At 33.0% G+C, this 20771-nt stretch overlaps 1 protein-coding gene across 1 annotated transcript in view; it reads right to left on the bottom strand.

The window, feature by feature from the left end:
- The window catches only part of LOC129749775 (tyrosine-protein kinase Btk29A-like), a 154392-nt gene extending 142201 nt beyond the window's left edge, over nt 1–12191 (bottom strand). Inside the window, exon 1 of the mRNA XM_055744850.1 lies at nt 10290–12191. Coding sequence (XP_055600825.1) covers nt 10290–10419 — 130 coding nt within the window. The 5' untranslated portion in view covers nt 10420–12191. The remainder of the gene's footprint in view (nt 1–10289) is intronic.
- Nucleotides 12192–20771: the final 8580 nt, after the last annotated feature.

Genomic DNA, 20771 nt, shown 5'->3' with positions numbered 1-20771 from the left:
AAAATACATTCTTTGTTTCCAACCTACGCAAAAAACCACCATCAAAGATGAACTGTGCGTGTGTATGTAAACCGGCCGGCAATAAAAAACAGTTCCTAGTTTCACATTCCCACTCCATCCTCCTCCTATTCTCATCCCTTTCCCATCAAAGACAAAGGAGGATTAAAAAAAAATACGCTGGCCAAACGGCAGACGGCCCATTCACCCAATCAGCGGTGTCAGAACGACTATGATAATAAACATTCGCTTGCTAACCGACTCAGATGATGCACTGGGAAGGATATCGTACTGGCAAACCGAGATGAGATGTTGCAGTGAGTTCGATTCTCACTGTATTTTTTTTTGAAGAATTATCTAATAGGATGAAAATCCCATAAAATGTTTTTCTTGTTTCGCTTGAATGTAGTGGTACATACTACATACAAGCATTTTCCTTGGGAGCTCGTATCTTTATGCCAGTAATGCTTTCCCAATTGTATCATCTTTAGTACGTTTTAGCGCACATTTTAGGCATTGGACTTTTGCAGCCTCTGCTATGGGCGTATAAGTTGTTTTTTTCACTTACAGAAACTGTTCAAATCCCAAAACTATTATTCAAAGTGTCTAGGTACTGTTCTAAACTCTATCTTAATATCATTTTTATTCATAAATGTCAACAAATTTAAAACAATTTCCCTCTCTAGGATTCCCACGGCTTTCCTGATACAACTTTCAGCATCACTCTAACAATGATTGAAAATTCGATCGGAACCATCACGATGCAACAATCTTCCACCGTACCGGACTGGACCAGTGCGATGATTGCGGCCCCTTTCGATAATTCAATATCGCATCGCCGCTAAAGTGCCAATTTATAGTAGAGACGATAATAAACAGGTTGAGATAGCTAGGTAGGTACCTACCTATAGAGGAAGAGAGTAAAGCAAAACAACACTTGATTAGCAAAGGTCGACCCCTAACTTTCTACTTACTTTTCTACTTTCGGTTTCGTTGTTTAACTCGGTATTGCACAAGCTGTCAAGGGCTGTGTTTGAAGATTATTGAGATGAACAAACAACAGTTTTGAGATCAAATCAGAAATATGAACTAGGGATCTTGAATCCTGATTTCTGATTTATCCATTGAAAATAACGTTTTAATTTTTTTTAACAGTTTATTTGGTAGACTTTTTTTGGTTTAAGTCAATCTAACCAGAAGTCAAAGCAAAAATACTGATTTTGTGTGAGCTTTTCTTACGTATTAAACGTTTAATACATTTTTTAAGTGTATTCCTATTGAGTAGTTTGGTGGTATTTAAAAAGATTATTTTTTATATTGAAAATTCAAATCACTTTAGCTTCTTACTGAAATGTCCCGATGTCTTTAAGAAATTCATGTTTGTGAACCTTAAGCTTTGCTAACTATCCAAAACCGAATCTAAACCCAAAATTTCGCCTTTACTCTAATCATGAGTTCTCAATATTTCAACGTCATTGGCATAAGATGTGAAAGCCAGCGACGACGATTCGATTTGAGACCGCCCCGGCATAAACCGTATGACTGAAGGAAACAAAATAAAACGTTTTCATGTCCCTCCCCATCTCATCACAAGACGAAGGAGGATGGAAACAAACTTCAGGCAGCCAATTAGGATATCCTCGAATGAATTGATCACCTCGGTCAGTAGGCAGTAGGAAAGCAAAAAATAGTTTCTCGTTTTCAATTCCCTTTCCCATCATAAAACAAAAGTAGCAAACCCCCGGCTAAACGCCAGAAGGCCAGTACCTACTGTGCGTTTTTTTGTTGCTGATTGGACGTGGCAGAAAGACTTTGAATATTAACCCTCGTTCTCTATCTGACTCAGGTAGTACACTGGTTGAGCTGTTGGATAGGCAAGATGAAGGTAGAAAATTGTTATGAGTTCGATTCTCATGGACGTACTTTTTCTTTTTTTTTTATTTGTGGGATGAATAATCCAATAGGATGAAAATCTCACAAAAGGTTTTTCTTGTTTCGCTTGAGCGTTTGTATGGAGTGCTCCTGCATCATTTTGCCCAAGAGCTCGAGTCTTTATGCCAGTAGCATGGAGGCCAGCGAACCGAGAAAACCGAGAAAAAAATGGGAATTAACAATGACACCGGGGAAACCCCGGGAATCTCGAATCAAAACCAGAAAAACTCTGTATCAATCGTTTTTCATATATGTATAAATCTATTGAATTCTAATTTTAATTCATTTCAACACGAATAGTTTTTCCCAGAAGCTTTACATTTCCAAGAACACTTTATATTCCGTAAGGAAAATATGCATAAAAATCGAGATTTTTTTCGAAAATTGGAAATACTTTGCTAAGCAGCACCGACATTTTCAGTGTTCCAATTTCAGTCCTAAAATTTTGTAAACGTCTTTTAAAATAACAAAACGTAGCAGAAAAATTTCTTGTGTATAGTTAAAATGCGTTTTAGATTAAAATAAACCTTAAATAAATGTGAAGCTTGGATTTATTTTAAAATAAGCATTAATAGCGTTAATTAATGTCAGAGTTATATATTTCATACCCTCATGCATTTTTTTTTCGAATCTGAAGAAAAAAAATAACCTGAAAGTCTGAAATTAATTAAGGAAACCAAAAATTTTGATAACAAAAATTTGTATTCATATGTAGATATTCATTTCCTGAATTCTTATTCTTCTATTTTCTTCTATTTTAAATCGGGAATGAGGAAGTACACATACACGTTTTTATCTTAATCATACTTCAAGTTTTCATTCCGTTAATGTTATATTTAAAATAATAATTCTAATAAAACTAAAAATTTTTGGCATTTGTTATTTAAAAATTTTGCGCTTTTACTGATAACCGCATTCTTCATTAAAAATATCCAGAAATTAAAAATTTCACCCTAAGCACGTTTTTGAAAATTTGTATTAAAATTTCTAATTTAAAGTTTTTAGTAATATGATAGTACATTTTTGGGGCCGGACTGAAAATTCTTAGATTTTTTATCAATATTGCAAATTCAGAACCCAGCACCCAAAGCTCAGACTAAATTTTGTATGAAATATCCGGGCAAATCCTGATAAAACCGGGCGATCTGGCAACGTTACCCTAACCAACTCTCCCGGATGTACACGTGGACGGTTTCGAAATCTTGTTTTTTTTTTGTCTCAATCTAATATTACAGTAAGAAACATTTTTTTTTTTTTGTTGAAATGATTGATTTTGAAAAAACGAATGTTCTTTTCTTGAAATAACTTTAAAAATATTGAAATCTATGAACTATCATTTTTATCACTGGCTAATCTATGGTTACAAATTGCTGTTTAGCGATCATTCAGAAGAAGCCTTAATCGGCTCAGACGGTGTATGTCTTCAAAAGACTCTCCCTGGGTTGCATTATTATTCAGTCATATTTCGTAATTAAAAAACTTTAAGCAAAGCTTAGATATTTAGAAAACGCGATCTAAATTTTGCTCAAACTCAAAACTAAATTACGTAGGAAAGCAGTTAGAATTGGATCGGAATAATACAACAAGAATTTGCGGCTCAAGCGGTAAAATCATACAATCCCGAGCATTATTCTGCCCCTACTCGCATAACAGTCCCATATGAATTTTCGTCATTTTTCATCTAACCTGACAGTTCGTCATTTTGAACATTTTACTTCAATATAAAACAATAAAAAAAGAGACTTTGTTCTAGAAATTACGAAAAAAATATCAACTAGTGACTGTCCCATATGAAATATACCCGCATAACAGTCCCATATGTGAAATACCACGGATGTAGTTACCTTACTATGTTTCTTTCGGTGAAATGATCTTTGATTTATTGCTTCAAGTCATTTAAACAAGATGCAACTCACTTGATGTCGAATTATGCACACTACACAGTAAATTTAACTACAGTTTTTGAAAGGCAGGCTAAGATAAAGGAAGGATGGTCTTCCTATGAGAAAAACTATCAGAAAAACCTAAAAACCATGATAAGATTCAACTAACAATGTGGAATTCATGAACTACATTTACATGTTAAGAAATGATCAAATTTAAGTCTTAGAAGGTAGCTTGGCGAACAAACCATATTCTGTATGGGACTGTTATGCGAGTAGATTTGAAAAAGGTCTCGAATATGCTCGCATAACAGTCCCATAACAAACAAAAATGGTGCTCCTGACCTTACCAGTTGTCAAATTTCGAAAAATTCAGGTCCTACGATTTATTATGGCAACCTAGAACATATTCCATTAAACGATTTTTGTTTATGCTGGAAGCTGTGGTCACAATTTAAAAATGTATTCCAAAACAGAAAAAGCTGATTTTCTCGCTTGCTCGTTTTTGCATATGGGACTGTTATGAAAGTAGGGGCAGTATTATCCACTTAAAATTTAAAATTTCAGTAAAAATATAATATTTTATATTGCTTAGAATGAATCACTTTTTAAAAGATTTTCATACCTGTTTTTCACCTAAATGCCATCCATTTCTAGATTTAAGATGAAACATAATAATACTTATTTACATTTTGGGAATATTTAGACCGGAATTTAGAAAAACAAATATTTAAGTCTACGCCATATATCAAGGTAGTACAATCATTTACCTTGCTGAATTTGATCCATTTTTTTCAATTAAGGTCGTGTAAATCTTTAGTAATTTAGCTCTTTTATTGGGCCAGCTTTATTGGGAAGCCAAAGGGGTATAAGTTAGGGTTGCCATTCGTCCCGCAAATGCGTCCGCAAAATGTCCCGGCTTCTAACTTTTGTTATTAATGTCCCGCTTTTTTCTGAGAAATTTTCACGACGTTTGCTAGACTTTCACTTGAAATTTAGACAAAATATCATTCAAACAAGATATCAAATCTAATTCGGATGAGGTCTTTGGTACCTCTGTAATTGAGAACTATCAAATTTTCAAAGATGATGCTTTTTTAAGAAGCATGAGAATCCCGACGGTGAGCCTTTTTTCGAAAAATTCATGATACCGCTTTCATCGATTTTCATGATGATATTTATTTAAAACCTTTTAAACCCAGAGGATATTCTTGTCTGAACTGAATCTCTTGTTTCTTTGAAAAAAATGTTATTCTTCTTCGAAAAATAATTATTCAAATAGATTTTTTTGGTTCGTTTTTTTTTTCTAAATAAGCCATAGAAGCAAGATAAGAAAACTCGTGTATTTCTTAGCTTCCCAATAATACTCTGGTACAGTAGAGCTTTCCTGAGCAAGTTCAAACGATAGAAATAACTTTGAATTGAAAAAAAAAACAGTTTTCAAAATGTTTACAAATGATTATGATTGCTTAATTTTATTAGGAATACTAGTAAAATCTCTGAATTATATACCACATTCTAGATTATCTCTAATTTAAGCTAAAAAAATCAAATATTGGATTAGATAGAACAGGACAAAAAAAAACTATTGGAATTTCAATAATTCTATTTTTCTATGAATAAAAGTTATAAGGCTCAGAGTTTGTGTATAAGATCAACTATTAAAATTAGGTTTAATTAGAGTATCTTAAATATCCCACTTTTTTCGGCGATGTCCCGCTTTTTCTGAAAGTATCTGGCAAAATTGCATAACAGTTTGTTTCGATAAAAAACGCTTTCAAGTTGTTGTAATCAGAGATTTATCATACTTTTTTGATATTTTGTTTTTTTTTTCGAACGTAATTTATGGAAATCAAATTTTAAAAATCGTTTTTCACTTTTACACACTGAACTTTCAAAGAAAAAAAAACTATTTTTATCGAGTTAAATGTATTAACCGGATTTAAGAAAAAAAAATAGTCTAAGGTTGCCAGAAATTATTCAGCACGTATGCGGACCAGGCAAATCCGGACTATTTAATCTCAAAATCTAGCAAAATTCGGGTATTGAGTTAAAAACTTTCGACCAAAAATCCGTTTTTTTTTCCTAAAAAAAATTATTAGCAGATTTAAAATCGTTTTTTAAGCTTTCACAAAACCATTTATGATTACTTTGATTAAATTTGCTCTAAAAATTTCGTTCTGGACCCAAAAAAAATTACAACAACTTTTCCCAAATTTTGTTTTAAATATCTGGGTAAACCCGGATAAAACCGCGCAATCTGGCAAGCTTAATCCTTTTCTTTGCTGCATTTGATACATTTTTTCTATTCGGGTCGTGTAATTTTTTAGTAAATGAGGCCTATTAATTGGGTTTGGGAATTCCCGGAATGTTTCCCGTTTCCCGTGAATAAAAAAAAAACGGGAATTCTCGGTCGTGAAATCCCGGAATTGGAGACTCTAGTCCAAGCAGCCAAAAGATTAAAAGTACATAACAGCAAATCTCGATTACATAAATGCTTTCAAGTTGTTGTATTTAAACTTTTAACAAAGATTGTTCGATAATTTGTATTTTTATTTGGTATGGAGATAAAACTCTAAAAATGAGGCCTTTGGAGTCAAAGGTGACAAAATTGAAAAAAAAACTGTTATAAGCATCTAGAACAGGGGTGAGCAACCTTTTCAACCAAATTTGAAACATTATCGACGGGTCGCACTTATAATTAATTTTTGTTTTCATAATTAGCAGAGCTTCACGTTATTTTTAGCGAAAATAATCAGAAAAAAGAAAGATAACAACAATTCACGTGTTTAAAAACAGAAATTCAACACGACTATTTAAATACCCGATATTGAAAAGGTACATCACTTGAAATTGTCATTTTTAAATTCTCTCAATTTTTCAATAATGTTTTTGTCGAACATTCGTTCTTACAACATTCATGTTAAAACCTTTGGTACTATTTGTGATAAATTACATTTTAAAATCTTCCAAGACTTACTACAGTGATAACTAAGAGTGTGAGAAATATATATTTAAAGAAATCGCCGTCTTCTTAGCGTTTGTCGTTGAATTGCTAGTTGGATTTCTGTTATCTTTTTTCCACTAGTAAAACTTTTGCTCGAAGCATAAATTTTTCTCCTATAAACGGTAAAAACCCTGTTTTTTTTTTAAATTGATGCTCTGTATTGGATCATTGCATTGAGATGATGAACGAAGATGTCGATATAACAGAAAAACGTTCAATATCACATATTATGAGAAAAAAAAACTATTTAAAAACTACATTATTGATTCTAGCTTTTTTATCCAAATTTTTATAATTTTTAATCTTATTTTGATATCATTGGGATCGGATTTCTAAAGATATAATATGACTTTGGTATTGTGGAATGCGAATTATAAGTGAAATAACTCAATTTATCGATTTATATTATAATTTTTCAATCAAATTTCTGAAAAAGCTTCACAAATTATCGTCAAAGACCTTTTCGGTCGAATCACAGAATGTAAGATATCTATTGTTTTTACTTTTTTGTCGGTAACTTAGATGCCGGCTGATTCATGATGATAAAAAATCTAAAATCGTTCACCCAGGCTTCACAATTGAACTTTCTTAATTTCCGTCAATATTCAAAAATAAAAAATATATCACAAGCCTTTGGTTTACATATTTTTGCCAGTATTTTTCCGAATTTTTATGAAACAGTTTAAAAAAATCTGTTAAGCATTTTATGTTAAGGGGGGAGGTCTAACGGGTAAAAAAACACCATTTTCACGATTTTTTTCTAGAGCTATCGTTCAAACAAATTTATTCAAATTTTTTGCATTATACAAAGCATTGTCAAAAGCACATTTAGTATTTTTTTCGTAAAAAATATTGAAAAATGAACCGGTGACGGAGCACTTTAAGATGACAGAATTTGCGGTGGACACTGTATCTCAGCACAGAATCATCTGAAGTCAAAAAATCAGGGCAAAATATTTTTAATAGATGTTTTTCCGGACCCCAACGTTTTTATTTAACTTAAAAAAAATTTATGAAATTTTTGTGGCTGTTTGAAGTAAAAACTACGATTTTTCACGAGAAAATCCGCCATTTTTTATCTGCAAAATCTCCCCAAAGTAAAAAAAAAAAAGAAAAACGTTGGGGTCTGGTATTTTATATGTAGAAAATATGTTCCAAATTTGAAAAGAATCGGATAAGTAGTTTTCAAATGACGATGTCCACGGACTTTAAAAATGTGCTTTCGAGAAAAACGCGATTGAAGTTTCTGCTCTTGCTTTCTTGCAGTATTAGATGGGAGGAGATAAAGGCCTATAATTTCTACAGTTTAGCTTCAATTGACTTGAAAATTTGACACAACATTCTTGAAATGTTTTACAATAAGAAAATAAAAAAATAAAAAAATAGATTTTTTGAAAGTGTAAGACCCTACCCTCCCAACCCCCCCCCCCCCCCCCCCTTAAATACAACTTTATGCTTGAAACGAAAATAATGACTTCACTAACGGACTTCGAATTTCCTTTGACCATGAGCAACTTCCGATTTTTGGCTGCTCTTCCGACTCACTTGAATGGATTTTTCTTTTCAAAGTATTAGGACTTAAATAATTAGGAAAAAAAGTATCCTGAATGAAAAACACTTCAATATAACGTTACGACAATAAACTTTTTCGCCTTTGCACAAACTTGATTGCCATAAAGTAGTGATTTTTAATAGGGACCGAAAAATTAATAAAAAAAAGTGATTTTCTTTTATTTGATAGCTGATGATGTTTAAAATACGTTATCAACTATGATTCATCTAATTGCACTTAGTGATATTATTAAAATTCATTATTTTTTTCTATTTCAACCACCAATGAGTGAATCACAAAAAAAAACTATTATATGGAGTGTGTCACGGATATGGGGCTCATAAAAAAAGCTTGAAAAATGTATTTGAACGAGACGATTATGTTAATTTTGAAGTGCCATTAGTTAATTAAATGTTAAAAATCAGCTCATAATAACTGAAAGCAAGGTTGCCGGAATCACAGAAAAATCTGTAATTTCACAGAATTTTGAGCAAATTTTCATAACAGAATCTAAGTCAGAGAACACAGAATTTAGAAAAAAGTCACAGATTTCACAAATTTTTGAATTTTGAATGCATTTACAAAATCATTTTGTTTGGCCTATATAAAATTAAGATTTATTACTTTGAATTAAAAAAGTATGATAAGATTGGTAGTTTTAATTGATTTTACCCAACTTAAATGTAAAAAAGATCCAATTTATTATGAATTTTCAATTAAATTAAAGGAAATAGCATCTCAGAAAACCAGCACAGAATTTTTGGGTAATATCACAGAAAGTCAGATTTTTTTTCTCAAAAACACAGAATTATTTTCGGCAACCTTGACTGGAAGTCCATTTCCAATGTTCAATTGATCAGGCAAAGACGCACAACACATGCAGTGGTTGAAATTTAGTGGAAAAATACCTTACACGAATTATTTTATAAATTATCCCGATGAAATATCGTTGTTTGAAGAGATTGACTTCAAGTTGACAAGACCAGGTCGATCATTAGGCACAAAATCTCTTAACCTATACTGTACCAGAATACATTTCATATAAAAACCGCGAAAAAAAATATATAAAAAATTATTGACTTTTACCGAAATAAATATTAAAGTTTTCTTAACCATATCAACAAGATCAAAACACTTGAATGTGAAAGTTTTTTGGTGGAAAAGGAGTATAGGTGAATCTATTTGGAGCCAATGGGGTATAAGCGCAAAAATAAAAAAAAACATGAGTCGCCTCAATTTGCGTAAAATAAACGTTGTTTTCTTTAGTGAAAATTGTGTAAAATGCTTTGTTTTCATTCTAAAAGATCATTCTCATGAAAAAAGCTCATAAAAATATTTATGGAATTCAATGGAACACAACAAAGTTCAACTGCATTTGGCTCCAAGGGCCTCAAATATTTATTATAATAATCATCAAATATATGTAGTTTGTAGTGTTCAAAATCGATCATTTCTGCACTTATACTTTGGCTTGGATGGCCCCATATTTGATTTTGAATCAAGTTTTTTTTCCGAATTAAGATATTATGCATTCTTCCATCAACATTACACAATAATTGACAAAAAATATTTCCAGAAGGTTGAAATCCCAGGCTATAATAACTTTTTTTTCCACTATTCTAATAACATTTTCTAATAATATATTCTAGTGAAGGAAATTGACTAGCCGAGAAAATTGACATACGAATAGCTATTATTCCTCTGACAGCCACATCCTTCGAATTGATTCATCAATCTAGAATAGCGGATGTTGGTATGGAAACCTATAATTGAAATCAATATTCTTCTCATTCTACTGTGCGGAAACTCTTTCTGAATCCGGCAAAGACAATTTCAACCGCAACAAAGTTTCGCGGATCTGTTTTTTTTTTTCATTTAGAGCACCACCAACCACCTAGTGAGATCGTCGGTCGCTTACCTTTATTGCTAAAATTAGCGGTAACATTGTTCCAGAAGTTGAGTCGACAGCCGAAGACGCGCATCTCTTTAACGCGCTCTTTCATATTCCCAAGGACACTGGTTTCGGTGAGACTCACGCACGGAATCATTTAATGGCCGTGCTCCAACATCAGCTCCCACTCCAAGCTCACTTTTCACTTGCGATATGCTTTTATTGAACAAAAAAAAAACCAAGTGTCACTCGAGAAATTTTACGTGTAAAGAGGTAAGGGATTTTTTTCTCCGAGTGACTGACACACAGTTTGCACTTCACTTGTTTACAACAACCTTTAACACTGTAATCAAAACTACTGGCAGTAGGCCAATTTCCAACCAAAACTTGTTTCAATCTGATGACCTTCTTCGGCGATAACTCTTCTCACTTTCGCTGGCCCCTCCGGTTATTCGCGCGTAGACAGTTGGATCCCTCGAAAGGGAATTTTTGGGGCTGTCAGCATCAATACTAATAACAATAATAATTGGCAACTTTCAAGCCGGACTACCGGATACGGTCATCACATGTAATTGTCCCCCCGGTTTTGGACAACTTTTCCTGGTAGCGTGAATGAATTTCGAGGCGTATTTAATACACTCACTTCGGAACGTTCCGATGGGCCGCGCAAGTCTTCAGCGACTTTACTAAACTGACAACAAGACCTCTGGATAGTGGTTCAAGCTCCTTCCTTTTGGGCCAAGCGCGCGCCTATACGTGTAGAAATACACTCACACATACACACGCAAGACACGATCACCGCTACCAAAAACAGGTTTTTGTGAAAATCGCTTTATCTTCTGGAACTTCTGGTCTGGCCTGTTGACTGGCAGCAGAAACACCCCCGCGCACTTCTTGCGCCTGAACGTACGAACCCGTGCTAGGTCGACTCACGAAACTTGGAACCCTCTTGGAGGTGAAACACCACGTACACGTACACACACTCTTGAGGCGTTTAACGCGCAGATCTTAAAACGGTGTGAATCAAATTAACTGGAAAGCGTTAAACAGAAACGTGTTGCACGGATCAACTCTTAGAGCTCTCGGTTGAAATCTGCGGGTTCAAAAGTACCACGCGTTTAACTCCAAACACTTGTACGCCTCACCACTTGTAGAATTACGCACGCGCACGCTTAACCTAACGCATAAGCACCACGCTTCACGAGTAGCCGACTTCTGGAAGATGACTGACGACGACACGAAAAAAAACCTGCTCGACACCAATCAACGACGACGGGCGACGTTCTTTCTTAGATCGACGATGTGTTGCTCTTCCCGAGGGATTCGAAATGCTCTCTTTCTTATTTTCATTCACTCTTCACTACACACGATCATTCGTCGTTCGGTCGGAGCGAGGCCTTTCCGATCTTCATTCCGAGAGCGAGGTCTCAGCAAGTGCCGGATGACGATCGTGTTTATGTTCCGTAGTCCGTAGGCTATGTCACGGCCAAATTCAGTCCAGGCTGCGGAGGATCGCATTTATGGTTTCACTTTTTCGGCAGCTCGGCTGATCACGACCCGGATATATTTGACCATCTCTCTTCAACCGAAGGAGCACCTTTCCTCCATAAGTCTTGGTTTTGACAAAACGGAATCCTTCTCACAGTCCCCAGTATACAAAAGGAAAAGGGAATTGATGATTACAGAGGCCAATGCCGACCACTCGAAGTAAAAAAAATGGTAAAAAAATTGCCGCACTAAACAAGAGGATTCTCTCTCTCTCGGAAGAGGGACTGTTGTTGATTAGAGTTTCTACTGAAGTTTGGAACACTGCTGTTGACAAACAGCCGAGAAACGAAAACTGACGAGACTGAAGTCACGCAAAGTGCTCGGGCCGGAACAAACGTTGAGTGAGCGACTCTTCAGGCACCGCACGCCAACTGTAAACTGTAAAAATGAAAACAAATTGTTAAACGCACGAACGTTTTTCGTGTTTCCAAAGTACCAGCATCATAATCAACCGTGCGTTGTTATCGTTGATAGTGGCCCCTATCTGTGAGGTGTAGGCACTGGATGTGTGCCAAAGACATTCCGATCGCGCAACGAAAGTAAACTAAACAGCTCTGGTGAAGTAACCTTTCAAGTGCGGCTTCACCAGAGTTAAATTATATCATCATCACTTTGACATAAGATTATAGTTTTGTTCGTGTGTGTTTTATGTGTTGTTAAAAACATAAACTACAAATATCTGTACCTTTTTTCAATACAAATGTTCTCAGACAATTCTCAACCGTTAATTTTCAATTCTCAATACTAAATCCTGAATCCTTGATTGCTTATCACCATTCGTCATTTCTCCATTCCTTTTTATTTGTATATCGAATATCTTATTTCTCAAGTATCATTCTTAATTTATTATATCTCATTTATCATTCCTCATTTCTCATTTCTCATTTCTCATTTCTCATTTCTCATTTCTCATTTCTCATTTCTCATTTCTCATTTCTCATTTCTCATTTCTCATTTCTCATTTCTCATTTCTCATTTCTCATTTCTCATTTCTCATTTCTCATTTCTAATTTCTAATTTCTAATTTCTAATTTCTAATTTTTCATTTCTCATTTCTCATTTCTCATTTCTCATTTCTCATTTCTCATTTCCCATTTCTCATTTCTCATTTCTCATTCCTCATTTATCATTTCTCATTTCTCATTTCTCATTTCTCAATTCTCATTTCTCATTTCTCATTTCTCATTTCTCATTTCTCATTTCTTATTTCTCATTTCTCATTTCTCATTTCTCATTTTTCATTTCTCATTTCTCATTTCTCATTTCTCATTTCTCATTTCTCATTCCTCATTTCTCATTTCTCATTTCTCATTTCTCATTTCTCATTTCTCATTTCTCATTTCTCATTTCTCATTCCTCATTTCTCATTTCTCATTTCTCATTTCTCATTTCTAATTTCAAATTTAACATTTCTCATTTCTCATTTTTCATTTCTCATTTATCATTTCTCATATCTCGTTTCTCATTTCACATTTCTCAATTCTCATTTATCATTTCTCATTTCTCATTTCTCATTTCTCATTTCTCATTTCTCATTTCTCATTTCTCATTTCTCATTTCTCATTTCTCATTTCTCATTTCTCATTTCTTATTTTCCATATTTCATTTCTCATTTCTCATGTCTCATTTCTCATTTCTCATCTCTCATTTCTCATTTCTCATTTCTCAATCGCCAATTTTCAATTCTTAACCCTCATCCGCATTAGATTTCATTACCCTAATCAGCACTTGTGGTGTCAATTTGACACCACAAGCTCAAATCGTTATAACTTTTGGCGTGTTAGACCGATTTAAACAAAACTTACATCAAAAGAAACCTTGTAATGCCAGTGAAATATGTTTAGAACATTATATATAGCTAAAGTTACTAGTTTTCTCGTTATTCAGCATGAAAGAAAAAAAATCCGAAAAAACATGCCTCACGAAAACTGTTGTAGTTCATATGTTACACGTCCAAAAAAATATTTGCCTTATGCATATGAAAGCTGAAGTTAATGCCTACATCATGAGTTAAGAAATATTTTTTTAAATTTTTTTTAATGAAATGGTCACAAAAAGTTCAAAAAAGTGGTCTAAAAATCCTACTTTTCATTCGATTGCTAGTAAATACTGTTTGAGCGATGGTAGAGTTTTGAAAAAAATATGACTACAAAATCTATTAAAATTCCAACATTTTGCTGTCATTAGATTTTTGATGCAACAAAAATTGAATTTACTGGAATTTTTCAAAGTTCACTACTTTGCGCGATTTTTTTACAAATTTAAATTTCATCTGTTTTTGTGGTCCACCGTCATGTTGTACCCGGATTATCAGTGCTTCTACTTTGTTTGGACCAACCAAGAGTATATTCATTAGAAAGCACATTTAATCTACATTCTAGTGAGGTGCTGCAATTAACGCTGTGAGATTTCACAAAAATATGAAAATTATAAACATAAAATCATTCCTGAATTTCTAGAACTACAATCACCTCGTCCAGCAAAACTTGTTTGTTTGCTCTCCGAGTAGGTACGGTGGGTGGTGATTCGGGCAGAGAGCGAAGCCGACAGACGAAATAATGATGCGTGTCGTGACAAGCAAACGCGAACTACTATCATTAGAAAATTTCCAACCAAGAAACGCTCGACACGCATCGTTATTTCGTCTGTCGGCTTCGCTCTCTGCCCGAATCACCACCCACCGTACCTACTCGGAGAGCAAACAAACACGTTTTGCTGGACGAGGTGCTTGTAGTTCTAGAAATTCAGGAATGATTTTATGTTTATAATTTTCATATTTTTGTGAAATCTCACAGCGTGAATTGCAGCACCTCACTAGAATGTAGATTAAATGTGCTTTCTAATGAATATACTCTTGGTTGGTCCAAACAAAATAAAAGCACTGATAATCCGGGTACAACATGACGGTGGACCACAAAAACAGATGAAATTTCAATTTGTAAAAAAATCGCGCAAAGTAGTGAACTTTGAAAAATTCCAGTAAATTCAATTTTTGTTGCATTAAAAATCTTTTGCATTTCTCATTTCTCAATTTTCATTTCTCATTTCTCATTTCTCATTTCCCATTTCTCATCTCTCATTTTTCATTTCTCAATTCTCAATTCTCAATTCTCAATTCTAAATTCTTAATTCTCAATTCTCAATTCTCATTTCTCATTTCTCATTTCTCATTTCTCATTTCTCATTTCTCATTTCTCATTTCTCATTTTTCATTTTTCATTTTTCATTATTCATTTCTCATTTCTCATTTCTCATTTCTCATTTCTTATTTCTCATTTCTCATTTCTCATTTCTCATTTCTCATTTTTCATTTTTCATTTTTCATTTTTCATTATTCATTTCTCATTTCTCATTTCTCATTTCTTATTTCTCATTTCTCATTTCTCATTTCTCATTTCTCATTTCTCATTTCTCATTTCTCATTTCTCATTTCTCATTTCTAATTTCTCATTTCTCATTTCTCATTTCTCATACCTCATTTCTCATTTCTCATTCCTCATCATTTCTCATTTCTCATCATTTCTCATTTCTCATTTCTCATTTCTCATTTCTCATTTCTCATTTCTCATTTCTCATTTCTCATTTCTCATTTCTCATTTCTCATTTCTCATTTCTCATTTCTCATTTCTCATTTCTCATTTCTCATTTCTCATTTCTCATTTCTCATATCTCATTTCTCATTTCTCATTTCTTATTTCTCATTTCTTATTTCTGATTCATCTTTTCTCATTTCTCATTCCTCATTTCTCATTCCTCATTCCTCATTTCTCATTTCTCATTTCTCATTTCTCATTTCTTATTTCTCATTTCTCATTTCTCATTTCTCATTTCTCATTTCTCATTTCTCATTTCTCATTTCTCATTTCTCATTTCTCATTTCTCATTTCTCATATCTCATTTCTCATTTCTCATTTTTTATTTCTCATTTCTTATTTCTGATTCATCTTTTCTCATTTCTCATTCCTCATTTCTCATTCCTCATTCCTCATTTCTCATTTCTCATTTCTCATTTCTCATTTCTCATTTCTCATTTCTCATTTCTCATTTCTCATTTCTCATTTCTCATTTCTCATTTCTCATTTCTCATTTCTCATTTCTCATTTCTCATTTCTTATCTCTCATCTCTCATCTCTCATCTCTCATCTCTCATGTCTCATGTCTCATCTATCATCTCTCATCTCTCATGTCTCATGTCTCATCTCTCATCTCTCATCTCTCATCTCTCATCTCTCATCTCTCATCTCTCATCTCTCATCTCTCATCTCTCATCTCTCATCTCTCATCTCTCATCTCTCATCTCTCATCTCTCATCTCTCATCTCTCATCTCTCATCTCTCATATCTCATCTCTCATCTCTCATCTCTCATCTCTCATCTCTCATCTCTCATCTCTCATCTCTCATCTCTCATCTCTCATCTCTCATCTCTCATCTCTCATCTCTCATCTCTCATCTCTCATCTCTCATCTCTCATCTCTCATCTCTCATCTCTCATCTCTCATCTCTCATCTCTCATCTCTCATCTCTCATCTCTCATCTCTCATCTCTCATCTCTCATCTCTCATCTCTCATCTCTCATCTCTCATCTCTCATCTCTCATCTCATATCTCTCATCTCTCATCTCTCATCTCTCATCTCTCATCTCTCATCTCTCATCTCTCATCTCTCATCTTTCATCTCTCATCTCTCATCTCTCATCTCTTATCTCACTTATCTGTAAAATTTCCGATCTCATTTCTCCTAGCTAATATTTCATTTCTTATTTCTCATTTCTCTTTACCATACACAAGTCATTCGTAATTTTCAAATCTCCTTTATTATTTCTTATCTTAATTTTTGGTTTCAAATTACTCATTCCGCATTTCTCAAAAAATATTCCTCATGTCTTGTACTGAATTCATGAATTTTTGTTGTGAATCACACATTTCTCATACTGCATAATTAAAAATTAGAATTTCTAGAATTTCAAATTTTCGATTTCTTTAAATTTCAGAAATTCTTACAATTTTTTTTCATGTTCTTACAATTTTATATTCAAATTTTTCCATCCCTCAAACTCATTTGAATTCTCGAAATTACACATTTTTTTTTTAATTTCATATAAAACATATAATTCAAAAAATTAAAAACTAAGGAAATATAGAAGTTTAAAATAAGATAAATTTGATAAATTGCACAAGTTAAAGAAATCCAAAATAAGAAAAAAATTAAGTCATTGAAATAAATTTGAGAAAACCTGAAAAAAATAAAAAAATTGAGGCTTTGAAATATTTTAGAAAAGTCAAAACTGATAAATTTGAAAAATTCGAGAAATGTGGCAACTGTGGAAATTCGACACATGAAAAAATTTTTGAAACTTCAAAATATTTTGTTTTGAACAGAAATTCGAAATTTAGGAAGTTTACGCTATTTGAAGAAAATAATATAACTTCGAGATATAACAGAAAATCTAAATCTGTTACAATGAAAGAAAAGTGTAATGATTGTTAATTCAATATTCGATCAATTTTATAAATTTTGAATTGAATAAATCCGAGACATTTAAAAATTTAAAAAAAATTTAAAACCAAATTACCAGTTTGAAAATTTGATAAATTAGCTTTTTTTTGTACAGATGGAAACCTCCTGCGGAGTTAAAATCTCTCATTAAAAAAAATGAGAAAAATTTGAGAAATTGAAGAAATTAGAGACGTATGAAAATATGCACAATTTGAAAAATCAAAAGTTATCGAAGCGTGAAAAATGTTTTTATGAATTTAAGAAAGCTGAAACCTTTGGAAAATTTGGGAAAAATCAAAAATGGAAATTTAGCATATTTTTAAACAGTTGTCATCTTTAAAGTTTTGAAAACATTCTCTAGAAATTTTGAAAAACCATGAAAAGTTTCAGAAAATTCGAAACTTTTTGAAATTATTTGAAAACAGGAGTTGTGAAAAAAATGAAAGTTCAAGACCTATTTGACAACATTTAGAAATTTGAGAAAATTCAACAATTTGAAGAATTTGATAAATTTATAAATTTCAAATTTAGATTAAGATTCACTTTAAGATTTGAGGAGTCAGGTAAAGAATGAGGGTTAAGATTTGAGATCTCAGATACAGATTCATTTTCAAAATTCCAAATTTCAGATCTTTAAATTTCATGTTTGCTAATTATATTTTAGATTCAAATTATATGGTGAAATTTCAGAGTAAGTTTCAGTTTATAGTATCGTGTTTCGGATCAAAATTTCAGCTTTTTAATTCAAGTTTCATATTCTAGATTTTGTGTTCAGATCTAGAATTCGAATTTCAGATTTTATATTTCAAATATCAGATTATTTGTTTCAAACTTAAAAATTCAGATTCCATTTATATATTCCAAGTTTTAATCCAAGATTTCAATTAAGATTTAAGTTTGATAATTTCTTATAATAAATACAGACCCCGCTCGTTTTTGGCAACATTCGATTTTGGCAGTATCCGATTTTGGCACATGTGCCAAAATCGAACGGTTTTTAGAAACAATATTACATTTTAGTTTTCGCTATAACAGGACCAATATAATTTTGAAAGAAAGAACATACATACATTTTTACGTTCTGAAATGGTGATGAAATACAACAACAAAAATAAAAGTTTTTTAACAAAATTATAAAGTATTTAAAAATGATAAAAAAGTGAAAAATTCTAAAATTTAAAAAACAAATACAAACAAAAGACTTAAAATGACAAAAAACAACTGAAAAATGATAAAGAACGACAACAAATATGACAAAAAATAACAAGCATTATAAACAAAACAAGAATAGTACAGAATGCATAAAAACATGATAAAAAAATAAAAATGACTAAAATAGTCGGAAATTGAATAAAAATCACGTTAATGAAAATAATAATAGTTATTATTTAAAAATGAGAGAGAAAAAAATAAGATTCGTTCGATTTTGGCAACATTCGATTTTGGCAACACAAAATGTTCGGGCATGTTGCCAAAAACGAACGGGGTCTGTATCAGATTTGGATTTCGGAATTACTTATATTCTACTTCCAGAATTTTACCAATCTGTGGTATTCATCCCTAAAGAACTTAGTAGAGATGTACCGAATATTCAATCGGCCGAATATTCGGCGCCGAATATCGCCGAAAAACCGTTAAGCCGAATATTCGGCTCACCGAATAGTTGAGCTAAGTATTCGGCCGAATAGGCCGAATAGGCCGAATATCTACTACAGACTTGCAAATTTTTCAAAAAAATTTGATTAATTTCTAAAATTTATAAAATATCCAAAAGTTATATTGTAAAAGCTACACAATCATTAAAAACTTATGGTTTCAGCAAAACATCTAAGGTGTATCCCCGTATATTTCACTGTAGATCGTACAGGAGAATGCTGAACGGTATCACTTTATACTTTGATTATAGTTTATTACAGATTTTCTGGATATATTCTGGCTTGCCCATAAATCCAGTGAAGAATCCAGATAAGTCAAATCTGGACGGAATGTCCAAATATTGTTCAATACTTACCGAGGTTTGCTCGGGTTTATTCAGATTATTTGCTGAATCAAATAAAAAACTCAAATTCCTCTTTAAAATTATTTAGATTTTGTGTTAAATTTTTCAAAAATTTCAAAATTTCAACATAAATTTTGCCCTTTTAAATTTTAATTTTAACAAAAATCGCTCTGGTTGCTTGACCGTCTGGATACGTGTGGTTGAAAGTATGGTATGCTTAAGGTTAAAGATAATCTACATATCTTTTCAGCAACTATTTTAAAGATATTTTGCTCAAATCCGTCCTTCATCTATTTCAAAATCAGAGAAGCAATTTCAAATAGCTTGACACCTGTTTCGACAATTTATATCCCAGATTTGACAGGAACGCAATCGCTTTGGTGATAAACGCCCTCGAAGCGACTAGTCATCTGATGTCTTTTCAGTTATTGGTGACATTTAAAAATCAGAAAGACCGCTACTTAAAAATATCTTGTAATACATCATCCGATAATATCATCTGGTTGAAAATAATCGACTTAAAACATGAGGGGCATTAATATGGAAGAAATAGAAAGCATTAAAATAATCGCTTAAGGTTTTTTCATTGAAAGCTCAATAAAATATTCGACCGAATATTCGGCCGAATATTCGGCCGAATATTCGTTTGGCCGAATAGTTGAAAAGGTCAATATTCGGTATTCGGCCGTTCGCCGAATACCACTATTCGGTACATCTCTAGAACTTAGGATCTCATTTTTTTTCGGATTTCGCATTCAAGGCTCCAAATTGTTTATTTCCGTTTCTGATTCATATTGAAGCTCCAAGATAGCCATTCATTTATAAAGAATTCATTCGTAATCATCAATTAGTAGTTTATACCGTTTGTCATACAAACAACAATCATGCTGAAAAGGTAGAAAAAAATCACGAGGTGTCAAAATACGTCAACACAGATTCAATAACAAGAAACGACCATCGGCGTAGAACATTGACCATCTGTCAAACATCAAAAAGCGATCTGATAAGCAGGTGCCAACATTTCTCAACAACTACGGACGCTTGAAAATGAATGATAGTATTTAGGCATTTGATTCTTAAATGTAAAATTTCACAACAAGTAGCAATCAGTGTGTCCGGGAGTGGGAACAATTATATGTTGTTTACTTTTGCGTTTGTCTCTCGCCTTGCAACACATCAGGTCATCATACAGCTCCGAGGACACTTCTGTCCGGCCATTAATTTTCCAAGAATCTTCCGTGGGTGACGCTTTTCCATAAAGTAAAACAGACACAACCCAGTCATCGGCTCTCGGCTCCCAGTCATTGCCGGGTAACGAACTTGCTGTAGCTGGAAGCATGGAAAACCACACAAATCACAAATTCTGGTCCCGAAACGTCCCCCAGGGCAGTTTCACACGATTCTCGTTGCTCGAGATGTGTACCAGATGATTCTAGGCACCAGTTGTTGTTTCCTCCCTTTTGCC

This window comes from Uranotaenia lowii, chromosome 2, assembly GCF_029784155.1.
Source record: "Uranotaenia lowii strain MFRU-FL chromosome 2, ASM2978415v1, whole genome shotgun sequence".
NCBI classification, from domain to species: Eukaryota; Metazoa; Arthropoda; class Insecta; order Diptera; family Culicidae; genus Uranotaenia; species Uranotaenia lowii.
The sequence above is the reverse complement of the archived record's forward strand: the minus strand, read 5'-3'. Positions and strand labels throughout refer to the sequence as shown.